Source organism: Nerophis ophidion, linkage group LG26 (assembly GCF_033978795.1).
Source record: "Nerophis ophidion isolate RoL-2023_Sa linkage group LG26, RoL_Noph_v1.0, whole genome shotgun sequence".
NCBI classification, from domain to species: Eukaryota; Metazoa; Chordata; class Actinopteri; order Syngnathiformes; family Syngnathidae; genus Nerophis; species Nerophis ophidion.
The window spans coordinates 29,160,395-29,180,302 of NC_084636.1; the positions used below are offsets into that span (position 1 = coordinate 29,160,395).

Here is a 19,908-nt window from a genome sequence, read left to right on the forward strand (position 1 = left end):
TTTTTTTTTTTCTAGGCCTTCGCTATCGATATCATCATCCACGAATCTTTCATCCTCGCTCAAATTAATGGGGAAATTGTCGTTTTCTCAGTCCGAATCGCTCTTGCTGCTGGAGGTTCCCATTAAAAACAATGTGAAGACTTGAGGAGCCGTCACTCTTGTGACGTCATCGTCTGCGACTTCCGGTAAAGGCAATGCTTTTTTATCCGCACCAAAAGTTGCAAACTTTATCGTGGATGTTCTCTACTAAATCCTTTCAGCAAAAATATGGCAATATCGCGAAATGATCAAGTATGACATATAGAATGGACCTGCTATCCCCGTTTAAATAAGAAAATCTCATTTCAGTAGGCCTTTAAGTCAATTAACCACATAGGCTCCTAAATTCAGCGGGTGCATGTTCTACAAAAGCAACTGACCGCCAATGCCTATGATTAGTGCTCAGTCAAACGTTGACATTAACAGCCGAGGCTGTAAGTAACGTCCTGATGTCCATCCATTTTCTTCAGCTTATCCGAGTCGCGGGGCAACAGCCTAAGCAGGGAAGCCCAGACTTCTCTCCCCAGCCACTTCGTCCAGCTCCTCCCGGGGAATCCCGAGATGTTCCCAGGCCAGCCGGGAGACAGTCTTGTTACTAAGCTGTCCTGGGTCTTCCCCGTGGCCTCCTACTGGTCGGACGTTCCCTAAACACCTCCCGATGGAGGCGTCCGGGTGGCATCCTGATCAGATGCCAGAACCACCTCATCTGGCTCCTCTCAATGTGAAGGAGCAGCATGTTTACTTTGAGCTCCCCGCAGATGACAGAGCTTCTCACCCTATCTCTAAGGGAGAGCCCCACCACCCAGCGAGGAAACTCATTTCGGCCGCTTGTACCCGTGATCTTGTCCTTTCAGTCATTACCCAAACCTCATGACCATCGGTGAGGATGGGAAATTGACCGGTAAATTGAGAGTTTTGCTTTCCGGCTCAGCTGCTTCTTCACCACAACGGATCGATACAGCGTCCACATTACTGAAAACACCGCACCGGTCCGCCTGTCGATCTCACGATCCACTCTTCCCTCACTCGTGAACAAGACTCCGAGGTACTTGAACTCCTCCACATGGGGCAAGATCTCCCCCCCTTTTCCGGGCGAGAACCATCAACTCGGGACTTGGAGGTGTTGATTCTCATCATAGTCGCTTCGCCAGATGAAGCCATCAGGACCATATCATCTGCAAAAAGCAGAGACCTAATCCTGCAGCCACCGAACTGGATCCCCTCAACGCCTTGACTGCGCCAAGAAATTATTTCAATTAAAGTTATGAACAGAATCATTGACAAGGGGCAGCCTTAGCGGAGTCCAACACTCACTGGAAACGGGTCCGACTTACTTAGTTTTTATTATCATCACAAGAAAGCAGTAGCTGTATTTTTACGTATCAAAAGTGGTCAGCATCCAACAGCTTTACGTATCTCTGCGTGCGCTTTAAAATGTTGGTTGTGTAACACTGCAAAAACTGAAATCTAAGTAAGATTGAATATCTCAAATAGGGGTGATATCTGCTTATTATCTTTCTGATAAGACATTTCTTCTCAATAATTTTTTGTTAGTGTTTTATTTGTTTTAAGTGTTTGGTCCTAAATTATCTTAGTAAGATATTACAGCTTGTTGCTGAGATGTTATGACCTATATTGAGTAAAAGATGCTTGACACTAGAATATCAACTGTTGCAAAGCTGTGTCATCAACACTCACACTCACAAGTATAAAACTGCTTTTTCAAACTAAGAATTTCTTATTTCAAGCATGAAATAAAAAAATCATAACCGACACAATTGTGTCTCATGATTAAAACAGATGACAGTCATATGGACTCTGCTGTTTTATTTTCAATTAAACAATAGAAAATATGCACTCATATAGTAGTACAGTTGGTACAGTACAGTAAAGTGAAAGTTAATATTTAAACATTTATCATGTGACATTTTAAACAATTTTGAACTGTGAAATAGTTCATGCACATTCAGATAAATTCTTCAAAATTACAATAATAAAAAATTTGGTCGGGGGCTGGGCTGTAAATTATATATATTTCTTGCACACTAATTGACTGAAAGAGCACGCACTTGGCGCGATGATGTCATGTTATCGATGGGAAAATGCAAGAAGTGTAATGCCGAGCACATATCATTATGTCAAGATAATGGCACTAGCATATACTTAATTTAAGAATATTTTTCAACATCCATCCATTTTTTACAGCTTATTCCCTTTGGGGTCGGGGGGGGAGGGGGCGCTGGTGCCTATCTCAGCTACAATCGGGCGGAAGGCGGGGTACACCCTGGACAAGTCAACATATTGAGAAAAAAGGTCTCATATTTGTTTTTTATATCAAGAAAAGTGCACCTGGTATTAGTGAGAAAATACTTATTTTAAAGTATTTTTGGGTTCATTGAGGTCAGCTAACTTTACTTGTTTTGGAAAGTCTTGACAAGACAAATTTTCTTGTTCTATTGGCAGATAATTTTGCTTAGTTCAAGTAAAATGGCCCTAACTTTTGTATTTTTTTTCTTTGTTTATGAACACAGACTTTTTGCAGTGTACTCAGCTGATGGCGTAAAACAAGTGCATGTTACGCTCGACGTACGGAATTCATCAGTGTAATTAATGGGGTCTGTTCAGTTTGCAATTTTCCTTTACCATGCACTCCAAACCATTACTTAAGAAAGTAAATTCATTCTAAGTAAATTCATTCTAATTAATACAATTATTCAGCTGATTGAATTATTTTAGTTAATTTAATAAATGACTTAGAGAGAGGCTCCAGTACAACCTTCAAACCCGAGAGGGAGAAGCGGTAAAAAAATGGATGGATGAATTAAATTACGTTAATTAATTCCAGGTAATTAATTATGCTATTGAGTTGTTGAGTGTATTGGGTGTTCACATTTTGTAGATAACAGCATCTCTCCAATTATCGCTTGCTTCCAGTTAACACCCCGTCAATCTTTGCAGTTCAGTTACACCTCGGCTACGGTTAGATAATTTACAGAATCAGTAGGATAGTGTGTGTGACATAATTTTAGCTAAGTACCGTATGACTTGTTGAAGGGTTGACCAGCAAAGTAAGATTTTCATTGTACGGCAAACTGTCTAACTGTGCATATGACAATAAACAATCTTGTAGGCTGTGGAAGTGGTTTAAGATAATGGCTAGTACAGCATTTAAAGCAAATTACAAAACGACCTCAGCCATCTTGGTCAAGACCCGATCATAAGGGCTATTGCTTTGACCAGGACCAATAATGGCGGAAAAGGTGGTTTGCTTCAATCCTGGTTCCTAAGCAGGAAAGTAGCCATCAGCTGTCTTTGTGCAAAGCTCAATAGGGATTCCTTTCATGCTGCGTTCACTTGCACTCCGACACTGGGCTTTCGCTCCAAAAACAAGAGTTGATTGAGATACGTTAACTCTCTCTTTTCGCATTGAGTATTTGGACGTGATTATGGAACATGTGTGTGTGATGTAATCAGCGTCAGTGTGTCACACTCACCCACGGTGCCCAGTGCGATGTAGCCGATGATGAAGATGATGAAAATAACACAACAGATCACATCCGTGCAGCTCCTGCAGACAAAAACCGTAAGGGAAGAGGATCATGAACATGAAATATTAGAATAACGGTAAAAAAAAATAAAAAATATTTGATTCATGTGTGCCTTCGAGCTTGAGGTTTTTTAAAATCCTAACCAATAGCAAGAGTAAACACATTTAACGCCTCATTGGGATCTAAATTGGGGGAAATAAACAATATCATCGGAGTTGCTACCAGCCAAGACAAACTTAAGGTGGACTGACAATTAAGGAAGTAGTCTTAAATCCTTGAGCTATACTTTTAAGGCCTCACTTGGCTCCACTAACCCAAGGACAAGGAGTTAGCCATACAATCCGTTTTGAGAACTGCTGCGAGGCTTTATGGACTTTTTGAGACTCTCACACATCCCTCCAGGGGAGAACTGTCCCACAGGGCTCGTCTATTTGAAGGCTGGCTTGGTCTCTACAATAGCCTGCTCGCTTAAAAGCAACGGCTCTACTCTCTTCATAACAAGGTCGCACACAGAAGAGATGCTGTCAGTCCAGCATCTTGATGTCATTGAAAAGGCAAAACTACTCAGCAGTGAGCCCAATACCCGTAAACACTTAAAGGACATGTGCACAACATCCGCTACACAAACTGAATCAGGACACTCATCTCTTCAACCTTTTTTTAAGTGAAAGAAAAAACACCGTTGAACCACTCATTTGTCCCAGATCTGAAGATTGTCAAAGCACAACCACAAGCACGGCTTCTGCATAGATTGACTTGCAAAAACGTATTTTGTTCAAATTATTATTGAGGCAAAATATTATTTGTGAAATGAAGGGAAAATTGTCAAATTTATGTACAAACTTGAATGAAATACCGAAAATGCTTTAATTATACCAAGGCCGTATCTAGTGTCCAAAGAGGATGGGTTGCTAATTACAATCAAGACTGGAGACATTGAAGAGAGGCTATTTCCGAAATGTTAAAAACTCCGGACATATAAACAATTTAATGTTTTACCTTACGATAATGGTTAGGATAAAGTGAATTTGCAGCCCTGCATTTTGTATGGCCTTTTATAGAGGACAGCCTAAGCCTAACCCAACGGTTGGCAACCCAAAACGTTGAAAGAGTCATATCGGACCAAAAGCCCAAAAATCTAATCCGACTGGAGCCGCAAAAAATGAAAAGTCGTAAAATGAAAGCAACACATGACATAAGTGTCTACATTATACTGTAGCTATGATAGCCTACTATCAAAATGACTGTGTTGCAGGCTGAAGCAAATATTTGTTGACAGAAATGAAATTTAATTTTCATTCTACAGATTTTTACAATATTAGAAACCATTAGTAAATCAGAGGCTACTCAGAAGGTGAGATAACTCTTGTAAATTACTGGCTTATAATGGCCAAAGGTATAGATGTGTGTATCCAAGTTAAGGCTGCCTTTTATAAAAGCTTAATTACAATCTTTGACAAACTAGGTGTTTGCTGTGGTCTGGAACAACATGGCACACAAACAATTGAAATGCAGCCAATATTACATACAGATATTTCATGAGACATGCAAAACTGAATTATATACAAAAAGATAAAAGTAAAGGATATTAAATGAGCACACAAGTATACATACAACAATGTTAACATTAGGTTACATGTCCCTTGGCAAGTTTCACTGCAATAAGACGCTTTTGGTAGCCATCCAAAAGCTTCTGGTTGAGAAATTGGTGCAGTTCAGCTAAATTTGTTGGTTTTCTGACATAGACTTGTTTCTTCAGCATTGTCCACACATCAGGACTTTGAAAAGGCCATTCTAAAACCTTAATTGTAGCCTGATTTAGCCATTCCTTTACCACTTTTGACGTGTGTTTGGGGTCATTGTCCTGTTGGAACACAACTGTGCCCAAGACCCAACCACCGGGCTGATGATTTTAGGTTGGCCTGAAGAATTTGTAGGTAATCCTCCTTTTTCATTGTCCCATTTACTCTCTGTAAAGCACCAGTTCCATTGGCAGCAAAACAGGCCCACCACATAGTACCACCATGCTTGACGGTAGGCATGGTAATTATATACAAAAAGATAAAAGTAAAGGATATTAAATAAGCTCAAAAGTATACATACGGCAATGTTAACATTTGGTTGCATGTCCCTTGGCAAGTTTCACTGCAAAAAGACGCTTTTGTTAGCCATTCACAAGCTTCTAGTTGAATTTTTGACCACTCCACTTGAGAAAATTGGTGCAGTTCAGCTAAATTTGTTGGTTTTCTGACATTGATTTGTTTCTTCAGCATTGTCCACACGTCAGGACTTTGAAAAGGCCATTCTAAAACCTTAATTGTAGCCGGATTTAACCATTCCTTTACCATTTTTGACGTGTGTTTGGGGTCATTGTCCTGTTGGAACACACAACTGTGCCCTAGACCCAACCTCCGGGCTGATTATTTTAAGTTGTCCTGAAGAATTTGTAGGTAATCCTTTTTCATTGTCCCATTTACCCCCTGAAAAGCACCAGTTCCATTGGCAGCAAAACGGGCCCAGCACATAGTACTACCACCAAAATGCTTGACGGTAGGATGGTGTTTCTGGGATTAAAGCCCTCATCTTTTCTCCTCCAAACATATTGCTGGGTATTGTGGCCAAACAGCTCAATTTTTGTTTCATCTGACCACAGAACTTTCCTCCAGAAGGTTAAGTTAAAGTTAAAGTACCAATGATTGTCACACACACACTAGGTTTGGTGAAATGTGTTCTCTGCATGTGACCCATCCCCTTTGTTCACACCCTGGGAGGTGAGGGGAGTAGTGAGCAGCAGCACCAGGAGCCACGCACGGGAATAATTTTTGGTAATTCAACCCAATTTTTTACCCCTTCATTCCAAGTGCCAAGCAGTGAAGCAATGGGTCCCATTTTTATAATCTTTGGTATGACTCGGCCGGGGTTTGAACTCACGATCTACTGATCTCAGGGCGGACACTCTAATCACTAGGCCACTGAGCAGGTCTTACCTTTGTCAAACTTTAGACGAGCCTTAAGGTGTCGCTTCTGGACCAAGGGCTTCCTTCTTGCACACTTGACTGTGGACATACCTGTCTTCCAGCAGCTTCCAATTCATTGCAGACCTGCTTTTCGGTGGTTCTCAGTTGACTCTTGATCATTCTGACCAATTTTCTCTCAGCAGTAGGTGATAGCTTGCGTTTTCTTCCTGATCGTGGCTGTGACAAAACTGTGCCATGCACTTTATACTTACGAACAACTGCCTGCACAGTTCCTCTTGGGAAATTAAGCTGCTTTGAAATGGCTCCAAGTGACTTTCCTGACTTGTTTAAGTCAATGATTCGTTCTTTCAGATCTGTGAGTTCCTTTGACCTTCCCGTTTGTAACCGAGTCTAATGACTGCATCACATGAACCCTATTTAAATGGGCTCAAAGACGTCAACAGGTGTCTTCAATCATAACCATTCACATGAAGTTAAGAGGCCATGTCAGGAAGCTAATTTAATTTCATTGTAACTTTTCTATGTCACCAAAATTGATGATGTATGTTGCTGTATGTATACTTTTGGCCCAGCAGATTTGGTCACATTCAGTAGACCCATAATAAAGTCATAAAAGAACCAAACTTCATGAATGTTTTTTATGACATCACGCTAACAAAGACAAATAAGAGTTGTAAAAATTATTGGAAAGTAAAGACAACCACGACATTATGTCCTTCACAAGTGTATGTAAACTTTTGACCGTGACTGTATGCTTAACATATATATTATTACACAAATTGTATTTTGGACACAGCCAGTAAAATGACCACTGTCTGTGAAAAAAGCCAATTAAAGTGTCTTTGTTTAAATCTCGAAACAAATTTAATATCGAAATATTTGTTTCAAACGATGCTCCACAGCCTATTAGCTATGGGGGTCACTTGTTGCTAATTTATACACGAAAGAGCATATCATCCCAGAATAGTTGCAAATTACGAGCATTAATGAGGGCTGTTTGCTGAAGTGAGCCCGGTCTTTTCTGCAAGTACCGGTACTCATTTGTCTTACATGTGCTAATCACCTCTCTGCGGACACCTGCTCTGTCAATATGCGAACATTAATAGGAAGTGACTATCTTATCTGTGTGTGTTAATTGGACGCTTGCTGCGTTTGCCTAAAAGCACAACAGCCTTTTTTTCCCAGACCAAAAATAATGAATGTGGGTACTGCTGATGACAATCTCCATTTCAAACTGACCATAACCAAGAATTGGCCCATCACACGACAAGCTGAAGACAAGTTAAGAACCGCAAACAATGGCGAACATTTCCAATCTGAAAAAAAAAAAAAAAAAAAATCAAACACAAAACAAGGCTAAGAGGCGCTCTGGTTGCCATGGCAACTGCTGCAATTCTCTTTGATTTTTCCTTGTCATCCTTGAAGCCTTTGTGAACGTGTAAGTTAATGATCGCCGAGGCGCGCATCATTGCAGGCGATTAGACGGCGAGATCTGAGGTCGTGGCTGGGAGCTGACCTTACTCCTTCTCCACAGTAACGAGAGAGTCACGGCAGATGTGTCAACTCGCCGCCATTGACCGTGCGCGTTATTAAGACAAAGTGCAAACACAGCAGTAGCGCGGCATGCAGCTAATACAAAGTCACCTCACAAGCGTGCGAGCGATGCGGAAGGAAGCTGACAGTATGAAAACAATTCGACTTTGTTCTCTTATCTCAGGAACGCAGGCCATATAGTCAGCAAATTAATTTTTTCTCCATCCAGGCTTTATACCAGTTTATATACACATACTTTTTTTATTTGAAGAAATGTGTAAAAGTAGATGACAGGTTGAGTTTTAAACCACCGTGTGGCACATGCAAGTCTGGCTGTATTAAAAATTGAGAAAACTACTAATATGGTCTCTCTATAAGAAAAAGCCAAACAAAAAAAAAACATCAAAGTATCCATGCAGCCTCTTTGCTCTGATGTGGTAGAGAAATAGGTTGCAGAGGAAGGGGAGGAAAGACACAGGAGGACTGAAACATGCAGCGTGCAGCCTGCAGACACTGAACCGAACAAAGATAAGATACTGCATTACCTCTGAAAATGACTAAATCATCGGAAAAAAAAGAGAGCAAATAAAGCCTGTGGTGAGGCCCACAGGGGTAGTTATGTGCTTTAATGCAAACATCTCATTTACATCGTGCCACTGAAATCCATCAGCAAATTTATTAGGTAAACCTGCACTATACAGTGACACCATTAAAGTACCACTAGAATGGAAAAACAAGTTGCCTCTATATTGAAGCTATTTTTTATGGATATAATTTATGACATTAAAAAACTTAACTCTTTTCATCAAATCTATAAATAAATATGATGAAAATAGTATCAATCTCATGGATATTCCTGAGCCATTTTGAGAGTTAGGAACCAGAAGTCCATTCCCCATCAAAAACAATGCAATCATGCAGAGTATTTGAGCGCCAACAACAAATACTTTGGGCAAAATTATGATCCAGAATCTTATATTTTTGAGGCCGAACACAAGGAGGATGAGCAATTAAGTATTAGAAGCCGAGTGCTAAATGATGGAGCTTTATTGAAACACTATGGCATCAGCAGCACACACAATTCCATTTTGTACCGCTTGTCCCTTTCGGGGTGGCGGGGGGTGCTGGAGCATATCTTGGCTGCATTCGGGCAGAAGGCGGCATACACCCTGGACAAGTCGCCACCTCATTGCAGGGCCAACACAGATAGACAACATTCACACATTAGGGCAAATGTAGTGTTGCCATAAACAAACCACAATAAACCATATTAAAACCAACACTTATTAAAACCAAAACTTACTGTCCAATTTCCACTCTCGCTGGGATGGCGACCGATGGGACGTTAACATAATCCCGTTTAGATGAAGAATCAATGACAATCCACACGAAGGGTTGGTAAAAAGTTGCCGCAACGAGTGTCTTTATCGCCATCTCGGGGGATGTCAAAGTCGACCAGTCTCTCAGTACATGGCCACATGTGTCTACTACCAGGTGAAAGATGCATGAATTATAATTAGAATTTACTTTCAGCAAGTTTGAGACGAAGCAGAAGCAGCTGCCAGCCTAGTGTGTAAACAATAGCAGCGTAAGATAGCATTAGCTCACTGCTATCAACATATTTTGCATAATTTGCTATAGCAAAATGATTTTCTTTAAAAAGGCTCAAAATATCAAATTAAATTTAATTCAGTTTAAAAACAAATCTATAATGAGTATTAGCACATTTTTTTATTTCGTTTTTCCATATTTTCAATTGTTGCTGCTTAATGTACAATGAACTTTGTTTAGAATTTTTCAAATGTCTAGAGACTTAATTAAAAAAAAAAAAATTAATAGCAACAAATCCAGTATATTTTTCCGGTGTTAATAGAAAAATTTACTCGTGTTGAAAGACTTTACTTCTGTCCATTGATATCCCTGACGAAAGAGGCAAGCTGCAGCGAGCATGACATCACACTTGCTGCCACTCCAGTCGGACTTTCTCCTTAAAAGGTCACCACTGTCCTATTAATATTTGCACATTTTGTAACTTCTATCTGTGGGGATTTATGGGATATATTTCAGTTATGTCCACATCACAGACATGCTGACAACGTTCCAGACAATGGCGTACTTCTTGTTTACATCCGATTTAGGCAGCATGTTTTTGGTGCTTAAAGTCTTTTTTCAGTGGCTATATATATATCCATTCATACTGTAACGACTGGCTGGTGGTAAAGTTTTATGTTCGTGTGGTTTTGATTTGATCATAATTTTTCCCATGACTACAAACACACCGTCTGTTCCTTAAAGCATATTGGCAGTGAATAAGGAAGTGTTGTTGTTGTGTGTCAGGAAAAGCACGGAACCAAAAGTGTTTGCAAGGGACTTAAAACCTGTTGCAACGGTGCCGTTTGTTATCAGAAGATTGGCAATGAAAGGTAAAAATAGGCTTGATTGTGTGTGACTTATTCTGGGGGCTACAATACATTATATTACTTTACTTAGTTTTTATTTTTTTAAAAAACTTGTTTTGAAGGTGTGGTGGCCATGATACTGCCGTGGCGATGTGCCACATTCAGTTACATTTGGCGGAAATTCTGCATTAATTATACCCATTCAACATCCATTGGAGCCTATCAACCTGAAAGTGCCGTTCCCTACAGCAATCCCTACTCAACGTTTCTTATTTTTCCCTAGTTGAGGTCTTTCACTCTGGGGAGTTTTTCCTTGCCCGGATGTGGGTTTAGATCATGAGATGCCGTAAGTTTCTGAAGCCATTTGAGACACTTGTCATCAAGGTCTACATACAAAAAATTGTAATGATTAATCCTCACCCTTCTCCATGTTTTAGCAATATGTATTTATATGTACCTAAATTACCAATTGTGTTTTAATGAGGAAAGAAACAAACGTGTACAAGAAAGTTAATATTGAGTGCCGACTGCTTATTCTGTGATAATAAATAAGTAATTGTTTTGTTATGCATTGGTGAGCCTTTTCTTCCATTTATATGACTATTGCCTGAACAGTTAATAACCCAACAGGCACAAGATATTAAAACAACATTGAGAACCTGTTGAATTAGGTCCTGATGTTGAGCAACTCAAACCTAACTTTGGAACAAGATGCTTTTTGACAACGCTTAATCAATGTTGGGTTCTGACAGTGATTTGACAATTGAATTTTGGTCATTTTCCAACCAATATTTTACAACACAAATTGTAGCTGAGATAGGCGCCAGCGCCAACCGCGACCCCGAAGGGAATAAGCGGTAGAAAATGGATGGATGGAATTCAACATTGAATTAACATGCTTTTTGACAACGTTCATTCAATGTCAGGTTGTGACGTTGATTTGACCATTGAAATTTGGTACAACTATATTGCAATCAGTTTTAAAGGACATGTATTTATAAACAAGGTTGTTCAAAGTCTTGTGCCTGCTAGCAAAAGGTTTTCATCGTTTCATCGTGAACAATATTTTGTGATATACTGAGTTGGTGCTAGGAATTTTCAAAATTTATCAAGTCATAAAAATGGGGTTCCACAGTAAATTTTTTGGGTCCCACTTTTTCTAACCGTTTTGAAAACAAATGATAAATGTATACATTATCCTGTTATAACTCGGATTCCATATTGTGTTTTGGAAAAAGGTTGTCATAAACGTTACTTAATTCATTAAAAAAATAATACAAAAGACAACATTCGTATGCATATGTAAATGTATTCAGTTATAATCATTCATTCCTTTTCTTCTTTACTTCAAAGATCTAAACTTTACCCCTGACTGTAGTTTTTTCTAAATTTTCATTTAATAAGTTGTAGGTGTTATTTATTTCATCCATCCATCCATTTTCTACCGCTTATTCCCTCTCGGGGTTGCGGGGGGCGCTGGCGCCTATCTCAGCTACAATCGGGCGGAAGGCGGGGTACACCCTGGACAAGTCGCCACCTCATCGCAGGGCCAACACAGATAGACAGACAACATTCACACACTAGGGCCAATTTAGTGTTGCCAATCAACTTATCCCCAGGTGCATGTCTTTGGAAGTGGGAGGAAGCCGGAGTACCCGGAGGGAACCCACGGATTCACGGGGAGGACATGCAAACTCCACACAGAAAGATCCCGAGCCTGGATTTGAACCCAGGACTGCAGGACCTATGTGTAAAAAGTTCTTTACCCTCGGTCATGAAATTATAATAGTGTGCCAGGGCATTCATCATCATCATCATCATCATCTTCCGCTTATCCGAGGTCGGGTCGCGGGGGCAACAGCCTAAGCAGGGAAACCCAGACTTCCCTCTCCCCAGCCACTTCGTCTAGCTCTTCCCGGGGGATCCCGAGGCGTTCCCAGGCCAGCCGGGAGACATAGTCTTCCCAACGTGTCCTGGGTCTTCCCCGTGGCCTCCTACCGGTTGGACGTGCCCTAAACACCTCCCTAGGGAGGCGTTCGGGTGGCATCCTGACCAGATGCCCGAACCACCTCATCTGGCTCCTCTCGATGTGAAGGAGCAGCGGCTTTACTTTGAGCTCCTCCCGGATGGCAGAGCTTCTCACCCTATCTCTAAGGGAGCGCCCCACCACACGGCGGAGGAAACTCATTTCGGCCACTTGTACCCGTGATCTTATCCTTTCGGTCATGACCCAAAGCTCATGACCATAGGTGAGGATGGGAACGTAGATCGACCGGTAAATTGAGAGCTTTGCCTTCCGGCTCAGCTCCTTCTTCACCACAACGGACCGGTACAACGTCCGCATTACTGAAGACGCCGCACCGATCCGCCTGTCGATCTCACGATCCACTCTTCCCTCACTCGTGAACAAGACTCCTAGGTACTTGAACTCCTCCACTTGGGGCAGGGTCTCCTCCCCAACCCGGAGATGGCACTCCACCCTTTTCCGGGCGAGAACCATGGACTCGGACTTGGAGGTGCTGATTCTCATTCCGGTCGCTTCACACTCGGCTGCGAACCGATCCAGCGAGAGCTGAAGATCCCGGTCAGATGAAGCCATCAGGACCACATCATCTGCAAAAAGCAGAGACCTAATCCTGCGGTTACCAAACCGGAACCCCTCAACGCCTTGACTGCGCCTAGAAATTCTGTCCATAAAAGTTATGAACAGAATCGGTGACAAAGGACAGCCTTGGCGGAGTCCAACCCTCACTGGAAATGTGTTCGACTTACTGCCGGCAATGCGGACCAAGCTCTGGCACTGATCGTACAGGGAACGGACCGCCACAATAAGACAGTCCGATACCCCATACTCTCTGAGCACTCCCCACAGGACTTCCCGAGGGACACGGTCGAATGCCTTCTCCAAGTCCACAAAGCACATGTGGACTGGTTGGGCAAACTCCCATGCACCCTCAAGAACCCTGCCGAGAGTATAGAGCTGGTCCACAGTTCCACGACCAGGACGAAAACCACACTGTTCCTCCTGAATCCGAGGTTCGACTACCCGACGTAGCCTCCTCTCCAGTACACCTGAATAAACCTTACCGGGAAGGCTGAGGAGTGTGATCCCACGATAGTTGGAACACACCCTCCGGTCCCCCTTCTTAAAGAGAGGAACCACCACCCCGGTCTGCCAATCCAGAGGTACCGCCCCCGATGTCCACGCGATGCTGCAAAGTCTTGTCAACCAAGACAGCCCCACAGCATCCAGAGCCTTAAGGAACTCCGGGCGGATCTCGTCCACCCCTGGGGCCTTGCCACCGAGGAGCTTTTTAACTACCTCAGTGACCTCAGCCCCAGAAATAGGTGAGTCCACCACAGATTCCCCAGGCACTGCTTCCTCATAGGAAGACGTGTTGGTGGGATTGAGGAGGTCTTCGAAGTATTCCTTCCACCTATCCACAACATCCGCAGTCGAGGTCAGCAGAACACCATCCGCACCATACACGTTGTTGATAGTGCACTGTTTCCCCTTCCTGAGGCGGCGGACGGTGGTCCAGAATCGCTTCGAAGCCGTCCGGAAGTCGTTTTCCATGGCTTCCCCGAACTCTTCCCATGTCCGAGTTTTTGCCTCCGCGACCGCTGAAGCTGCACACCGCTTGGCCTGTCGGTACCTGTCCACTGCCTCCGGAGTCCTATGAGCCAAAAGGACCCGATAGGACTCCTTCTTCAGCTTGACGGCATCCCTCACCGCTGGTGTCCACCAAGGGGTTTTAGGATTGCCGCCCCGACAGGCACCAACTACCTTGCGGCCACAGCTCCGATCTGCCGCCTCGACAATAGAGGTGCGGAACATGGTCCACTCGGACTCAATGTCCAGCACCTCCCTCGTGACATGTTCAAAGTTCTTCCGGAGGTGGGAATTGAAACTTTGTCTGACAGGAGACTCTGCCAGACGTTCCCAGCAGACCCTCACAATGCGTTTGGGCCTCCCAGGTCTGTCCGGCATCCTCCCCCACCATCGCAGCCAACTTTTTATTGAAGCTTGGCTTCTTGGGTTTATTGCTCGCCATGACGAAAACAACACGCGGGAGTCCTAATACCGGAAATGCAGTATTTGTGATCGATAAAACTTTCAGCGAAAGTTCAATACTTTGAAGTCGACCAATAAAAATGCAAAAATCTGGGATGGAAATTTGACTCGGCAAATATAAACAAAACTTCGTTTTGACACGGAAAAGACAAGTGTCAGTAAAAAAAAAAATGTGCGTCCTTTGATTTCAATGTGTAAAAAGACACAAAAAGTGTGTTAACGCCAACACTGATGTAAATCAAAGCTGAGCATTACCAATCAGATACATTCATTTACATATATTTTTAACTAATTGCCTTGTTTAAATTGGCCCTAGTGTGTGAATGTGGGTGTGAATGTTGTCTGTCTATCTGTGTTGGCCCTGCGATGAGGTGGCGAATTGTCCTGGGTGTACTCAGCCTTACGCTTGATTGTAGCTGAGATAGGCACCAGCGACCCCCCAAAAGGGAATAAGCGGTAGAAAATGGATGGATGGCTTGTTTGTAGAACTTAAATCACAATTTTATTTGGAACATTTTTTCTTCATGTTTTTTGTTTTATTTGGAATTTTTTTCAGTTTTTTTGTAATATTTTGCGAATTTCCTCAAAAAGCTAATAAGATAGGAAAATATTAGAAACCATTGAAAATTGAACATTCTTATCTTTTCTAAAATGGGTTACTGTGTCTGTGCGTGTGTGCTTGAGTGTGTACCCTCACAATGTATGCCACCCAGTTTGACTTATGGCCATTGATGTGTGAGGTGGAGCGATGAGCGCTGCCAGCACACCGCCTCCCATCTATATTACCGTTGCATGACAAATGATCAATCAGCCAACTCTCAGACAGAAAACTTATACACAAGATCCAAAAATCAATACACACGTCAGAATGCTGCAATTGCTTTTTGAGTACATGTTATTTGCCTGTAAAGACTGCCAACCTTAAAAGGTCACACATTTTTCAACAATTAAGTCCCAGAATAGTGTCTTAGAAGTGTTTTGGCCAAATAATAGCATTTATGTTGAATTGTACTCAATTTAAGCTTTAAGTGAGCCCTATTATAATAGAACAATGCCTGTACGTCACAAGTGAGAATGTTCTCAAAATGGAGCGAACAAGGGAGATGGTTGATAAATGTGTTGTACATATTACTGAAATTATCATTGAACGTCACTCTTGCATAGTCTGGGACTTTTTAAAACAAGCGCATTCAAAAGCATTATTTGAAACAATGACGACAATAATCAATACCTGTTATGAATTGGCCCTCTGAAGTTTGGGTCAAACTTCTGTGGCTCACCTGTAATAAAATGCAGAACATGCAGTTAGGTTAGATAAGGCAAACACAGGTAGATCCTTATAAACTTTAGTAAAGGGAGGTCAAACATGTGACTGGCGGGCCGGATTAGGCCCGCAAATAGGTTCAATTTGGCCCGCCAGATAAGTGTAAAATTGAGCTGCATTTTTAAATTAAAGAAACTCCTTTTCTAAATGTGTCCACTAAACGTCGCAATAGCAATTCTGTTAGGTAAGTAAACAGTATACCAAACAAGAGGTACCCAGAAAAGCGAGGCTGTGACTCATCCCCCTCGACCCAACGGAGGATAGGAGTGAAATAAACAATTGATAACCCCGCTTAAAATGCTGCATGAGATATTGCACATTTATATAGCTCTGTGAAAATTTTTGTCTTCTGTGCAAATTTAAAGAAAGTGAATTTACTGCAATACTGTCAGGATTTTAAGTTTTCATTTTTGGTTTGTTGAAATTGTTCACACATTGCACAGCTTTTATTTTTCTATCAATACACAATGATGTCTACCAGGCAGGGAGTAACACAACCCTCTTGAATAGTTTCTACATCAATTTTTGTAGTTTCTTGAGCTAGGACGGGATTAATACGTGGAAATGACAAATGAGGTAGTTGATACAGTTTTTATCTATGCTTTTTTTGTTTTCTGTTAAATCCTAAATGGCTTTTGACTCAAAGTTTAATAGTTTTGTAGATACACTGAGATAAAGTCTAAGTTCATTGTGTTATTCATGGTTTTTTTGAAACTGCACCATTTTTTTCCTGAGAATGTTCTACTAACTTGAAGTGTTTTGTCAAGAGGATAATTTGTGATATGTACCTTTTCAGAATGTGCTTGTTGTATTTTGGGCCAAAGTAAAACAAGGAAAACAGTGTCAAGTTGACGTACTTGTATTTTTAAGTTATTATGCCATGATTTTACCCGTCCGGCCCATGTGGGAATGTGGGAATATAGCAGGCCTGTGCAATTACTTTGACTCGAGGGCCATATTTGAGAAAAACAATGTGTTTGGGGACCGGTATATCTATTTTTGGAAACACTAATACAAAACCTCACAATAATGTCTATTTGAATGCTAAAAACGTTATGACAGACCGCCTTAAAAAACGGAATGGAATTTTTACATTTTTTCTATGAACGATAAAACACTGCATATTGACAAAATATGAATGTCACACCCTTTTTCGATAAAAATATTTTACAATCAATTGAAACGCAACAAACAGTGAAATATGAACACAAAGGACCCACCAACAATCTGATACATCTGATATTTGCAGAATTTCCCCCAGGGATCAATAAAGTACTTTGTATTCTATTCTGTATATCACTAAGCTTTAGAACTTTGTTGTGAAAATCTCCTTCCGCGTCTGTGGAAACGCTTCCCGCCCACACTGCTTGGTGCCTCATCTGAGCTGCTGTGACGTAGATTACCATAGTAACTAATTAGATGACCATAGTAACTAATTATATTACCATAGTAACTGGTAAATTATCCATAATCACAGATTACTGCACATCATAATGGCAGCTACACTTTCCATCTTAAAGATCTAAAAAACATATTTGGGAATGTCCGGCGGGCCAGATTGAAAAGCTCAACGGGCCGCATGTGGCCCCCGAGCCTTAATTTGCTCAGGTCTGGAATATAGAAAGTCTTTTATTGTCACTATGCATAGGTACAATGAGATTAAAACAACTCTTGTGTCAGTGCGACAGTCTACAATACATGCAAAACATAGGAAGAAAAGAAAAAGAAAAATAGTGGTAAGGTGCACAATCCAGTCCTTAGAACGATTTATGTTCAATGTGTTAATTACAGGAAATAAAAATTATACTATATACATATATACAGAACCATACAGAAAATACATATATATTTTCGTCCATGCGGCCTCTGAGCTAGAGTATGACACTCCTGCTTTAGTACAACTTACGAAATTAGGTAAGTGTGTCTCAGGTGCTAATAGCCTTTTCCTATTTACGCTTTGACGAATAGACGGAACATTGCTCAGTTGCCATCGAGAGACTGAATGGACGAATGAAGGCTCCATGTCACTTTTATCTTTACGTCCTTGCAGCTATAAATCTCAGCTTGGAGCCATTTGATATCCTGTCACTGAAGGCGCTCACTTAGTTAAGGTCTAAAAATGGGAGATGCTTTTGGATGGAGTGTGACAACTTTTGAGCCAAGGACAATGTCAGTGGATCAGGTGCTTACTGCAGCACTTAGCGAGAGCGCTGGCATTGAGCACAAGAGAATGCTTCTTTGTGTAAACTCAATAGTTTGGACACAAAAGAGTGCAAATATGGGGCTGTGAAGCATGCAAGCAAAGTGAGTTACGCAGCAAAAGGATAATGGTATGTTACAAAAGCAGTGTTTGGAAAGGGGACTTCACTCACCGGTTCAACACCAAAAAAGCAACCACAACGTGTATTTTGAAAACTAAAAATTACTAATTCAGTGTTAATATTTAAGTAGGCCTTGGTCCCCTCTGTAAAGTTGGGTTAGGAAACCCCTGGTATAGGAGATATGGTATGGTATGGTATGTAGTAGCCTTTTCCCCGAAGCTGAATGTGTTACGTTGGGTAAGTGTTGTGCATTCATCAGTTTTCATTACCATATTTGGAGGTGTTGAAATCGCCATGTAAAATTGCTAATGCTAATAGTAGCCTCTCCACGGTAAATCCAATGTGGATTAGCATCAAGCTAGCGCATTTTGGAAGAGTGGAGTCTTAATTGAAATTTGAGCGTTTTCTACCAAGTATTTGCTTTGTTACTGTTAAAAATTGCAACATTACTAAGAGGCAGTTTGAAAGAGCTTAAGTGATTTTTTTCTTTCTGGTGTTTAGTCTACAACCGGACGTGACTTTGTTAAACGAAAATATCGAAATATGGCAGCGCTTGAATTTACGTGAATCCATACCTGGTGGTACAGACAGAATTCGGTCAGTGCCTATAAAAGTACCGAATTCTATACACATCCCTACGCACGTTTGTTCCACTAAACTACTTCATATGCTAAACCGTAGTGGTGTTTGTACATTTTTTTACTTTAAAAATATTTATTATAATACATAAAACATACCATCTGGTGTAAAAGTGTGTCGAAGTGTAAACACAGGCTAAAGTCCTTCTAAAATGGTGTCAGAGTTAGCTTATCTTTAGAAATACTTATAAAAAAAAATACTTATTCAGCTCAAGGGTTGCTGCTTGACTCATCAATTCACATCAGAGAAACATTTGCTCAGCTAGAGATTTAAGCAAGAACTTTTTAAGTCCACAATTAATAATGGAGATGAAGGGAGGTAAACTCAGGCAAAGCCAGAAAATCCTCATTTAAAATGTGGGACATTCAGGAGCAATTAGATGTGAGATGAGTTAGTAGAGAGTTCTGGGTTAGGGGTTTAAAAATTCTCAGATAATGCAATGCCATGAAGGGCTCTGAATGTGATCAGTAGAATCCTTAAGTGTTTTGAAGTAAAAGGGATCGGCATGGAGTAAATTGGGCCAACCAGCCTTTCTCAGCTCCGTCTCAGCTGCATAGAATAGGATAGGGTAGACTTTTATCCATCCCACCATGGAGAAATTACGTTGTTGCACTGCAGGTTTTACAAACAGTAACAAGTAAAGCATAAGGAAAAAAAAAAAAAAGTAATACATACTACATATTTCTCACTCAGAAGATACGATACAACAAGACTGCACTGTGAATGTAAAAGACTAATGCTGAAGAAGCGACTCAAAGGAAGTTTTGTAATTACGGACTAGTTTTAAAAACAAAACACTATTGGGATCCTTAAAAGAAAGAAAAACATGGATAATTTTCTCAGCTCTTTTTAAGAAAAATATGAAATAAAACTGGCAATATTTTTTAGCACACGAAAAGAAAACAAGTTGAACGAACTTCTAGAGAAAATTAAAGTTTTGATGAAACATCAGGAAAATACGCATATTAGTGTTTGATCTTGGTTGGTTATCATCACTTTTTAACTAAGCTGGGTGTATGTAAAAGGAGATGACCAATCAACAGCATGATATA

General features: G+C 41.0%; 2 protein-coding genes across 5 annotated transcripts in view; one reads left to right on the forward strand and one right to left on the reverse strand.

Annotated features, from left to right (window-relative positions):
* The window catches only part of slc44a5b (solute carrier family 44 member 5b), an 87,029-nt gene that overhangs the window by 41,359 nt on the left and 25,762 nt on the right, over nucleotides 1-19,908 (reverse strand). For 2 of the 4 annotated variants that reach the window (XM_061887792.1, XM_061887793.1), the window contains 2 exons: nucleotides 15,804-15,852; nucleotides 3,534-3,607 (listed from right to left, as the gene is read on the reverse strand). In XM_061887792.1, coding sequence (XP_061743776.1) covers nucleotides 3,534-3,607; nucleotides 15,804-15,852 — 123 coding nt within the window. The remainder of the gene's footprint in view (nucleotides 1-3,533; nucleotides 3,608-15,803; nucleotides 15,853-19,908) is intronic. The other 2 variants (XM_061887794.1, XM_061887795.1) reach the window with 1 other exon arrangement.
* Nucleotides 1-19,908, forward strand: part of ptgfr (prostaglandin F receptor (FP)) — a 131,694-nt gene that overhangs the window by 29,010 nt on the left and 82,776 nt on the right. The window lies entirely within an intron of this gene.